The 13,021-nt window shown below is 41.7% G+C and overlaps 1 protein-coding gene across 1 annotated transcript in view; it reads left to right on the plus strand.

Moving 5' to 3' along the window:
- Positions 1-237: 237 nt before the first annotated feature.
- samd10b (sterile alpha motif domain containing 10b) overlaps positions 238-13,021 on the plus strand; it is a 58,295-nt gene continuing 45,511 nt past the window's right edge. The window contains exon 1 of the mRNA XM_034126396.1: positions 238-524. Within this exon, the coding sequence (XP_033982287.1) occupies positions 512-524 (13 nt within the window). The 5' untranslated portion in view covers positions 238-511. The remainder of the gene's footprint in view (positions 525-13,021) is intronic.

Below are 13,021 nucleotides of genomic sequence, written 5' to 3' on the forward strand. Positions count from 1 at the left end.
TGTATGTGAGTGTGTGCGTGTGAAAGAGAGAGAGAGAGAGAGAGAGAGAGAGAGAGAGAGAGAGAGAGAGAGAGAGAGAGAGAGAGAGAGAGAGAGAGAGAGAGAGAGAGAGAGAGAGAGAGAGAGAGAGAGAGAGAGAGAGAGAGAGGAGGATGGGGGGCAGTATCTGTATCCACTAACAGCTTGTCTCGGGGCGTAATGACCTTTTGTCTCCCGGCGGTCAGGTACACGGAGAGGGGGGCGGGGACTCAGGAGGAGCCGCTTCATATCGGACTGGTCCCGGTGTCCCGGACAACAAATGGCCGTGAACCGACAGAGAGGGAGAGTGTGATTCTTGTTTCTGCTCTCTTTTTTCTGTATACGACTACAGTGAGAGCCGTCTCCATGCTCACGTAGAAAGGTACCAGGGGTCAAGAAGCGCTCTTTATTTTACTCAGAACATTTTATCCATCCGGCAGAAGAATGGGAGAGCCCTGTTGACACCACGGAGAGATACACGCTGAGACCGAGCATGGCTGTGGACGGTAAGAGCGCTGTGTTTCTCTAAAGCATGCAAGCATTCAGGGATATAATATTGAGTTCGTAGTTATGCCACATTACAGTATAGGCTACTTTTTTTTATAGCACATTAGACCATTTGAGTGTTTGACAGGGACATGTGCTTATTCTGAAATGTTCGGATACGGTAGTTGGAGTTATGCTTTATCGAAAGCACAACTGTACTCAACAATAAATGAAACTACACAATACATTTGTAATTTCCTGGATTTTTGGAATAACTTGGCCAGTCCTGACCAAAAAAAATCCTCAAATCTCTGACTGAATTACAGATGTCGTCTATTCAAAGTGTGACTCCACTATTTATCTACAATGTCAATATGAATTTGACTCTAAAATGTGTTATTGATGATTGCAGTCACAATGTCTCTACATAAAAGTGTTTCTATGATGGAGATGTTTTATAATTGTTTAATTTTCAATGCAGTTAAATAGCCAATCAATTATTTGGTGTTGTGCAAAGGTAACTATATTGGAAGTGCAGTGTTTATCATGGTCTATTTTGCACCTGACACTCTATATCTGTGGGCCAGCACGTGCCTCTAACCATAACCTGGATAAATTATAGCTCAGGTATAAAACAATGAGGCAGCATTCTTTGTTTTTCATTCTTTTGTTTCACCAATTATGAAGACAAAATGCTGCAGATGTGATCTCTCTCACAAAAAATAGGACTAACTCATGGTTATAATATTCGATCTTTCCTACAATTATATTCTCGTCACACTTATCAATGTGTATTTTTGTTCTATTGAATGACAGAAAAAAGTGGAACATTGCCATCAAACATGTTTGAAGACTAAGACGCAGGAGAGCATATTTTGTTTGACTATCAGTACAAAACCCAATTATCATAATGTAATTATTTCACAAAACTGAGAAAATCAGCAAATTGTCACATTTGAGAAGCTGGAAACACCAAATGTTTAGTAATTTGTTTAAGACATTACAGCAACTATTTAGATTATTAAAATGGTTGCTAATTCAAATGTTCTCAATTGATTCATGACTTATTGTGCTATTTTGCATACCAAGCAAACCCCACATTTCTGAGGGAACATGTTTATATTGAACAACAACATTTACTCAAGAGGTCGCATTCATACAGCCTAAAACAAATGTCTGTTTTCAGGCTTTTGAGATGTCTTGCCCAGTTTTCCAGCTCCAGGGACAAAGCTGAATAGCCGTGTATAAAAAAGCTATTAGAGTATTTTTGGATTGTTTGTACCATTGTTGTTGTTGTTCTTGTTGTTCTTGTCCTGTCCCTTTAGCATTCCTGAGCTTGGCTTGCTGGTGTTCGCTCCGGGCTAACTAACTTAATTGAAGCCTAATCAGAGGCTCTCTCTGCTCAAGGGCAATAACGCTTGTGAGAGCATCAGTGTAGTGCCAATGCCAAGTATGTCTTCCATCTGTCCTCTGTCTACCCAAGCAGGTTAGCTATTCATTAGCATGACTGGAGGTTGGACACTCAGTCAGATATGCATATATGCCAGTGACACATTGTGCTATCTATAATTAATCCATAATTTACTTAAGCATCATTAATTTACTCAGCGCCATGGGCTTTGATGCCGCCATGGCAGTGTGTTGCCACTTAAACTTTAAAGAGTTTTTGCTCCAAAAAACGGTAGCACTTTTTGTGGATACACAGGGTTTGATTTACAACCAGTGGCAACAACTAGAACCATTTACTGAAACTCCTCATGCATGTTAGGGCAGAGACTGGTGTTTGATAGGAACTTGACAACCACAAAATATTCTATGCTTTTGTATTGAACTGGATAACTGTAACCTGTTTGTGGGTAAATAATCATTATACAACCAAAATCTACTCCATGTCATCTTGGACCCTGATTTGTTAACCATGAATATTTCAGGGGTACAAATACACCATAAAGCTGATGATATGCAAGATTTGTCTGTAGGTTGTTGTTTCATTGTTAGGCGGACAGTCAGTCACAGGCCTGTGACTCTATCGATTACAAGAGTTGATCTGCATTTTAAATGAATAGTTGCGTCTGAATTTATATTGCTAACAGAATTACATGTTCTGTCTTGCTGCCTGCTGTACAACGAGTCAAGCTATATAAGTATACCCCCTCCATCTTTTGGCTATTCAGAGTGGATGGAATTCACCAGACGTTTACTTAAATCGACCAGGACATCTGGCTGTATTGTTATATCTGAGATAAGCCGCCATAGAAATGATGCTACTGGTTAACTGTATTGTCCACTGCACAGCATCCAGGAGCAGGGAGATTTTTCAGAGGAGGAAGATAGAGAGAGAGCTGCATGGTCCATCCATATACGCATCAAAAATAAGCATGGGGCAATCGTGTGTGTGTGTGTGTGTATTTTTGTGAGCTTGTGTGTGTCTCCACTCCAACATGCAGGCCTGACTAAGCTCAGCATGAAAGATATCCAAAGATATGGGTCGATGCAGAGAATGCCAGGGTTGCTTCCATCCATCCATACAGTGCTAGACATATGTGCTCACCAATATGACAGGCTCACATGGAGATGAGCACACTGCTGAGTCTGAATCCAAAAACAACCTATTTATATATAACGACCCCTGTTTCCCTAAGCATGTGGGTGGATAGACAGCTGTAGGAGGGTTGACGTTGTCTATTCAATGTCTTAATGATGGACATGTGAGTAGGAAGCAGAAAAAAAAATGTGTACAGACCCAAACAAAGAGGATTTAATAAGATTTTTCCTTTAAAGGACACTGAAATGGCATAAAAAGGAACACACTAATGCTTTTTCTTAGGAAACTATAACTTGCATTTTCTTCTTAGATACAACATGTTAAACACAAAATCACAAATGTCTATATTGTTTTTTAATGTAGAAATCATTTTCTACAGTGTTGACTATTGATGTTTTTCTGTTGCGTTTAGCCTAGGAGCTGTCCACCGTCTAGACTTTCCTCAAAAGGCCCACAGCACACAAACACATCTTTTCTTCGGCTCAGGTCACAAAGACGGTGCTCATTCAACTGGGAAATAATCGCCCCTTTTCAGTGGGGCGCTTCTACCACAGGATTCCAATCTGTACTTGTGCATGTGGGTGCCTGCATGTGTTTTGGTCAATGTGTGTTTATGCTTGAGTGTGTGAACATGCAGATGAGGCAGAAGGCAACAAGCACCTCATTTGGTGGGACGGTGGGGGAGGCGGGGGTGTGGTTGTTAGCTTTACACTGACAAATACACCCTTTGTTGTTTTCCTGGCGTGCGTTATGTTGCCTGCTGGAGGCGGCGTCCATTTGGCGCAATTGGTGTTGGAGCCAAATGTGTTTCTGGCCTCTGTAGTAAAGTAATAGAGTGTTAACCCTCTCAGTTACAGTGGCCCAGCGGGGTCACACAGCAATTTTATGTGAGTGTGTGTGTGTGAGAGAGCATGCAAGCAGTTAACCTCTTTCCCCTGTCCATTGTCAACCCCATCCTCCCCACAGCAGGGAGTGTGTCACTCAATATACCACATGGAGAATCCTCTTGAACACACACACAGCCTCCTGTCTTCCATCATCAACTCTCTGATCCACCTCAGCCCCGCAGCTGCACCTGGCCTGAGCCTGTGGATTTTAGATACACAGAGAAAAGTATAAAGACTAAGTGAACAAAGGGAGAGAGGAGACAGAGAATGATGTGTTTGTGTACGTTGTTGAGTGTCTGAAAGTCTCTAAAAGTCTTGTCAAGACTGATGAAGAGTGACAGGGGAAAGTTCTCATAAAATGTTTCCTGTCGAGTGACATCTTAAAAAGATATGTCATTTCAACTTTGCAGTTTCGGTCATCCTTAATTGTTTTGAAAGCATTGTACTTACCACCGTTTTTGCCTCTATCCGAGAACACAGTCTTCGGTGCTACAGGTTGGAAAACAGCCAACAATTTAGATGGATGATAATCGTCAGGGACCAAGCAGTAAGCCACAGGAGTTTTTAAAGAAACTGGGTTTTATATTTAACCAAAAAAATATCATAAGCCAAGAATCTTTCATAACTAGACCTATAGAAGAGGTCAACAGAAAATAACTCTAACAGCAACTGTTCTAACTGAACAAACCGACCTGACAAAAGGAGGGAACAAGGAAGATATATAGTGGCTTGGCCAAACCAAATAGAAAACAATGGGTAATTAAGATCAACAGAATACCTAAAAACACTGACAATCCTTTGACATGGATCACATGGTTTGACCCAATTTGACCAAATTGGCTGCTTGCAGTATTTAGTCCCCCACCCTCAGCCACACCCTTTGCTGATCCAGGAAGTAACCTCCCCCAATGAACACGGTAACTCAAAGACAAAGAACAATATTATTACAAACAAATACCTGTGCTAAAATGTTTGCAAATACTAATGTCACGTTTAAAGCAAATAAAGGGTTTTCTATTTTAATCGAAAGTGTGGTGTTAATTGTTGACTGCAACTATTGGAGATGAGGGTGCAGTATACTGTAATTGCTTTACCATGTGTGGCTGTGGCCATCACAATAATTTGTCTGTTGTTTTTTCCTAAATATATTGAGCAAAACTAGGAGGTTTGTTTGAAACCTGTATCATCATGTTGCTGCTTAGAATAGTTCTCCGCTGATTTGGCATTGCCATTGACATCTTCACACTCGCAGCACACAGTTTTGGTGCACTTCCCTGTTAGGTTTTGTGGCCCTTATGACTGGGTTAAAGGGATGTTGATGCACATCAATGAAATTGGAGAGTTAAAAGCTATTATTATGTGCAATAAACAGGAATTATCATAGATAAAGGGAGTTCATAAGTCAAGAGGAGGGCATTTAAATCCTCTTGCTATAGTAGAAATAGAAGAATCAATTTAATTCAATCTCAGACATTTCTTAATAAGATAATGTTGATGGAGAACATTTTCAATGAGTTATTGATCTAATGAATTTGTCCTCTCAGACCGTCCGCCAACTGTTTGGACCTCTGACCCAGTGTGCAGGGGTGGGATGGACAGAGGATGATTCAGTAGATAAACATTTACACTCTGCTCCTAAAGGCCTCTCAGAGATTGATGAGGTAAAAGAGGAGAGTCTGCTGTGGCATAAATCAGCAGTGGATTAGCAGGAGCAGAGTGTGGTGGATTTTGGACTCTGAGGCATCACACTTCAATTGTCTCGTCCAGTCCAGCCTTGCCATCCTCTTAATACTTACAGAAATGACAAGTCTTAACCGTTCTGATCTAGTGCCCGGGTCCGACTTCACCCTCAATTCCCCCCCTCCTCCCTTACTTCCTCCTTCCTCCTACTGAATTAGAGTGTGCACAGGCCCATATCCAATTTCTCTCCTTTAATTAGCCTTCTGCACACGAAGAGAGATCAAGGGAGAGGTTTAAAGGGTACGGCCATGGATGTAAAAGAGAAATGTAATTTTTCTGAAGGATTGCACTAATTAGATATCATTTCATCCAGGGGTTGTTTCCCTTATGTGCCACACTGTTGTTACGTTCTGACTTAATACAGACCATCTCTTTAACTTTGTCTTCCCGAAGAGGCTTAATCAATTTAATCAATGTGTGCTTCAGATAAACCATTTGTGTATTTTTATTTTAGGCTATAATTATGTTAATGGTATTGTAATGATTCAATTTGCTATCAATGAATATTGTCCATTGTTGTTCTCTGTCCTCGCTATCTGTCGTGAGAAAATGAGATGGCGCATATTGTGTTCGAGGCACGTTTCTGTAATATCATCGTGTCTTCCGTCTCATCTTTGGCCAGATGTCTTTCAGCCTGCAGTTTCAAGGACAGCAGTCAACCTTTCCCCCCCCACTCACGATCCTTCCCATTAGAGGCAGCTAAACAAACAGTCTAATTAAGTGTGGCCTTGTGTGATAGGGTAAGCTCGGAGCTTTTCACTCTTTGTTAATAGGTTGGCCTGCTCCTCCTACCAAGTGCTGGGGGTCAGTGAGGCCTGTGGTGCAGATTGCCTATTAAACCAAATGGATAATGGCTCCAGCTACACCGTAACAAGTCAGACATCCTTGCACACTCAGGAGCATGAGTCACGTTCACCCACCGCAAAAGCAATTACATTGCCGGCGCTCGCAATCTTGTAGCATGATCTGCGAAAAAGGTTTGATCTGCATGTGAGATAGTGTATGCATGTACAAAAAGTGTGTGTGTGAGTCTGTGTGCGACTTTGACTTTGAAATTGAACATGTTTTACATTCATTCCACCCATCGGTTATACCTCTTCCAAAAATAGAAATCAATTTTGCTTTCTGTCTTCTCCTCTTATCAGCCTTTTAGCCATTCCCCTTCTCTCTGTTCCTCATCTCGGTGCTCCAGCCTACATTTCATACTTTTTTTATTTTGGATTTGTCCTACCTCTACAAAGTTCACCTTCTGTGCATATTCCACCGCCTCTCTCTTCCTTCTCCTGCTGTGTCCCCTGATGTGTATTGTAATAGCGCCCTGTGAGTATATACAGTTCTGTCGGGGTCTATGGCCTCCTCTGGCTGTCACAGTGCTGCTTGAATGGACCCTCAATTTACCATGTCAATAGGCAGCCAAGTGTCAGCGTGTAAGTTCCACAGCTGAGAAAGTGAGAAAGAGTTGTTTAAAATGCATCTCAACTTTCTGTGAATGGCTTTAAGCTCTGGAACTAACGCTATACCTACATTACAATTTTTTTTTATCTCACACTTGTCATGTTTCCTCTCATCTCTACTTTATTCTCACCTGTATCTAGTCCTCTCTTTCTGCAACATACCTCTCTCAGCCCGCTGCTCTCTCATGATATCCCCCGATGGTATCTCTCTGGAGTTACATAAAAAAGCCCCTCTCCTATCATGTCAATCCCACAGTCTGTTACATAATCACTGCAAATGTGAGATTTTCACCTCACAAACTTTTCCCTTTTTCCATCCAAACCTCACTGAGCCTTGAGGCTCCGACTGATATATATAAAAGCCATATGGCACCCTCAAGAAATGCCTCACGCCATGTCGAATATGTTGCAGGGATTTATATCATGCTCAAGCTACTGGGATATTTAAGTAGTTCAATGTGACACACATGTTATAGTTTGCGTGTAAACATAATCAGATTTTCTGCCTTTCAGCTACAAATAAGAACTGACTGTGATTTTCTTAATGTCACGTCCCAGAAAATCTCCTTGAGGCTGAACAGAAGACATCACTTTTAGCCAAAATGTTCTACTACCTCATGTGCCCCCTCCTGTCTACTATTAAATGATTCATTCTCAGAAAGAGATTGTGACTATGATGCCAGAGACAGTCAGACTCACTACAGATCATGTTTTACTAAAATAAATAAAAAATGTCCTTGATCTGTTTTGTCATTTGAAATCCTTAACCTGTAGCTAAAGCTAGAGTTCTTCTTTCTAAGGCCCAGGCTCCACGGGAACGCATACGGCAAAACGCATAGGATTAACGCAAACGCAATCGCCAAAAAGCTTCCGTCCACATGCAATATACACCGGATAGTGTCTTGCCACACGAGACAGCTCCGTTTACATCCAACCGCTGGAAAAGCTGCAGTACATATGCCGAGCCTGTACGTGGCGCTGTAACTTCCTCCACAAAAGCAGCAACTTCCTCCACAAAAGCAGCGAAGAAGAATGGTTGTCATGGCTGCACTTCTGTTTATTCTCCGCGGTGGGGGCCGAGGGAACCGAGCAGAGTTTTTCGCCGGTCAACGTGTGTTAAAGTTTAAATCTTCATGCTTCCTCATGCAGCAGCTGATCCAGTAAGTAAACCCGACAGTAAAAATAAACATATTTATAACTAGTTTAGGTAGTTTGAGAGGTAATTAAAATAGCTAAGGGTGATGATCTGACTTGAAGTGTGTGTTTTGCTCCCGCTGCATCACAGCGGGAGGAGCTGCGTGTCTCCGTCCTGTCAGATTAGACTTCATTCGCGTTTATGTCCATATCGAGAGAAAGATAAATAATCTGAATTCAGTGTGCAGTGTACTTTTGCGGGGGTGAGCAGCAGAGGTGGGGAGAGGCGGGGCTATTGCGTCGTCATTATCAGAAACGGATGACCGTATAGGCGACCCCACGGCCCCGTTGGACCCCCCATAGCGCTCCGTTCCCAGATCTATCCACCTTTGGACCCGTTGTCGTTTGCAGGGTCCGTTTCTACCGTTCCGTTACGGCGTCGTGTAGCTTAAAGGGCTATACGCAAGAGAAATATGCGGATACAACCCGTTTTCGTTCCCGTGGAGCCTAGGCCTAAATGTAGTTTTTTTTGTACCCCAGTTTTGCTTTGGATTAGTGGTTGTTTTAATCCTTTGGTCTTATGCTCCCTTTACACTGAGTGGTGGGAAAATTGGCTGTGCACTCTTTGTGTGCAATGTTGCTCTTTAGAGTGTTTGCCCCCTTTTGACCTGATTCTGTTGAAATCCACTGAGACATGTGGCTGTATACCTTATCCGTAGATTAGGACGGATTTGTCTCTTATAAGTGGGAGATAGAGGCAACGGCATGTGATTGCCTAAGTGCTGCATTTGTCACAAAAGGCTGAAGGACTGAAAGACAGAATAATCCTCGAGTGATACATGTACAACCATGTATATTTGACTCTGTATACAAGAACTCAGGGCTGTGTAAGACGTTTGCAGATCCTGACAGTCACTTTAGGGAATAAACAGCCATCACTTTGTGTAATATATCACCCTAAAAGCAGTAATTTCCTCTCATTTCACTTCATCTCATTTTGTCTTGTCCTCCAGTCCTGTTACAATGACTAATATAGAACTTTGTCCCAGAAATTGTTATTATATTGAGCTTGTAATGACAGATGTTAAAGTGAAAGCAAGAGCAAACTATTGTCGCGGGAGGCAGACGAGGTTATAGCGCTGTCAGTCAGAGTTAGTGGGGGCGGGTTCTTAGCTGTCATCCCAGCGTTTCGGTCTCGCCCTACATATCAGGTCACTGGTGCTCTGCAGGCTTTGGGTCTTGGCAGGAGCAAACACACACATGTAGACACACAGACTCCTAGACATCCATTACAGTGTATGCACTCGCGCATGCACATACACACACTTGCCAGCCAACTGTGGCACAGAGAAATAATTTCTGATAAGAATAAAAATCGACACAAGTCACGTATTAAGTTTGCAATAATCTCAGTGTCCTCAAAAGTGGAATAAAAAGATCACTATAGGGATAAGACATATCTTTTGAAACTGGTTAAGAGGCCTCCGTAATGGGACAGCAGAGGAAAGTTACTGTGCTGGAGGATATCGGGTGGGATGAATGTAAAATAATGAAGGGTTAGATAATAAAGCTCTCTCTTGTCCTCTCTCATCTAAAGTGAAAATGGCTCCAAATCAGCCAATGCCTTGATAGGAGTAGATGTAATAGCAGACATGGGAGTGTGGGTGACATATAAAAAGAAAAGCAAGCTAACGTGTTTGATCATGCATGTGCTATATCGATTGCTAACACACATTTTTTTTTTAATTGCTCGGTTTCTCAGAACACTAAACACAATTCACAAAACCACACACCCAAAGTGCAAAACACCTCATTTCTCCTGCTAAATGAAGAACTGCACTCAAAACTACGTAAACACTTACCAAATGCAAACTTTGGCACCAAATATAACACACTTCATTCATAATACTAGATTGTTTGACCACCCAACTACTCACTGCTGAGCATAATCTAAAGCACTTTCATCTGTTATGGGCTATGCTCTGTACATAGAGGTTTCTGCAGAGAAAGATTGCTTGAGTTTACAGAAATACAGTAAATGAAGAAATACTTTGTTGTTGAAAGAAAATCACATTTTATTCAAAAATAACATTGTGCAACATGCATCTCAGCACATAGTTACTATGCTTCGGATCTCTCTAAGTGTGATGGCATTGTTTGTAACTGCTGCTTCCTGTGCCTCATTGAAAATCCTTAGCCTTCCACCTACACCTCTTTTTTTCTCAGTCCTTCAGATAAACAACAAAGATATAGGGGTTGGTCAGTGTCTGTGTTGCATAAAAGTATAAGTATAAAATAAGTCTACCACAGTAAATTGTGCAGGATTTGTGTACAGTTATAGTATGCAACATGCCAACAATTCAATTACAGTAATGAAGTAAATACGTTTCACACAACAGATATAAGCGCTGATATATCATGAATTATGCAGAGCTAAAAACTGGTAACCTGTTTTCAAGTCTAAGTGTCCGGATTACAGAGGCGACAGTAAATCGGCTTAGATTAGGCTGCACCCTCTGTCCAGCCTCTCTCATCGACAAACCATGGTTGATAACATTTCATTTCATTAGAGAGTACTCTTCCTCCTCCTCTCACTCTCAGCCCAGCTCTTCCTCTTCCTCTTGCTTCCATGTTGGCTTGATGCTGTAAAAAAGTACTCACCTGTGGTCTTTTTATAGTGCTAACATCCTGATTGATGAGCCAACAATTATGCTATCAGGTGTTTGGTCAGGTGGAACGTGTTTCTTGATCATTGGTCCATGTGTGAGGCATTTTGAATATCAGTGTTTTAAACCTGCTAACACGTGACTTTATGTCAGATTCCTGTGTCTTACGTGGAGAAACATGTGCAGTGGTTTGCAAAAAGTGCCATGTTGATTTGCAAATTGTGTAAAAAGCTGAAAACGTGTTTAGAGTTTTGGAGATTTGAGCCGATGTTTTGCTTTTTGAGTGTCAGTTAAAAATAATTGTGCTTTATGTATAATTTTAGTGTGTTAGCAATCGAGAAAAACTGTAATGCCCCATTGCTAACATGATGTGTCTGAGGGATAATTACGGTGTGTTTTAGTTTGTGTGTCTCCTTATGTGTGTGTGATTGTCGGTGATGTCAGAGTAGCGGTGATAATAAGGAAACGGTTCAGCAGAGTGGAACAGAGAGTGGGAGTGAGAGCGGGTTGGGAACAGAATTACTGAAATCACTGTGACACACACCGTGGAAAGTGGCAGTTTCAGCGTTAACAAGCAAGTTCACACACACAATGACATGGATGCACACACACTGATGTTGATTAATTGGTGGGTCTCAAAAAGGAGCCCTGAGCTGTCTCTTTACCACAGTGCTACCTATGAAACATCTGGCGTCATTAGAAGTCAACATTAGGAGAGTTGGAGAGCTAAAAGTGTTTACAATCTTGACATTGATTGCGCTGTGATGTATTTGCTTCAGCAAATGGGTAAAGGAGCTCGTTTCTGAATCACCTAATTACATTGACTATTACTGTAGGGATTGGTTTTTAAGAGATTTAACAATGTAGCTCGGGATGATAGCTGGTTCAATTATAATAAGTGAGATTATTATAGAAATAGTCATAAAAAAACAATGCTGATTTTATATTTTTAGTTTTAGTACACTTCGTTTTGATGGGTCTGTTTATTAGAGGAGTGGGAACTACACATATGAATTGTCTTGCAGATTGATGCCACTTTCATATCTGTTTGATAAAGTGTTGGATGGCTTAGTTTAGCATAAAGGTGGAAATTGCTGGTCTGGGTCTTCCCTAAGGTGAAAACACCCCATCCAGAGTCAAATCTGCAAAACTGACTAATTAACATCGTAAGATATGTTTATCACCCACTTGCTCTATTCATAATACCCTTGGAAAGAAACAGGGTAATAAGCATCTTTCCTAAAATCTTGAGCTGTGCCTTTAAGGAAAAAGAAAGGTAAGCAAACTATAAGGAAATAAGTATAGAGGGGTATAAGAGAAAGAGGAGAGATGAAAGGAAGGCAGTTAGTGTTAGTGTAAAGGATTAAGGGGGAGTAGAAAAGTTCCACTGGGTTCTTTCGGCCTGGACGAGAAGCTCCTGCTGGGTATGCATGTGTATTGAAGTGTGTATTTGCCTGCATGTGTGCATAAAGAGCCTTGATTCTCTTCCCCGTTTCATCCCCAACTGCCCGCTTTGTACCAGCTGCTGTCTGCTATGTTACCTGACAGCGCAGTCTTGGGAGAGAACCAGTGTATGTGTGGGGGAGGCGTAATTGGCATGTCCGCCTGACTGAAAGGCCCGGACGAAGTGGTAGTGCAGCAGTGGAGCTGATAACATGGCAATTAAGCTGAGAGAGACAGACCCCCAATCAGCGCAGCATGCCGCAGAGACCCACACAGACAGGTGGGACTGCAGGGAGGGGATACAGAGTCAGGGAGAATGGGAGAAAGCCCCCCCAGGTGTGTGTTAATTTGTCTTGCTGTTAGACTGAAAACAAGGGGGCTCCTGAATGGTCTGTACAAAACACGTCTGACTGTTGTGCATTCATACTCTCCTCTCTCACACTGGAAACACCTGCTGCTGCAGCTGATCGGATAATAATGTTTTTTTAAGCATCTTTTTCACTTCAAAAGAAAACTGATTACCGACAAGGTATCAGATTAACATCTTCTGTTGCTTGTTTAAATAAGGCATTGCAGAAATAGAGCAGTGTAATGTCTCTGTTGGTAGTTGATAGGGGTGCAAATCTCCATTCACCTGTCTCGGTTATG

This window comes from Trematomus bernacchii, unplaced genomic scaffold (genome assembly GCF_902827165.1).
Source record: "Trematomus bernacchii unplaced genomic scaffold, fTreBer1.1, whole genome shotgun sequence".
Lineage (NCBI taxonomy): Eukaryota > Metazoa > Chordata > Actinopteri > Perciformes > Nototheniidae > Trematomus > Trematomus bernacchii.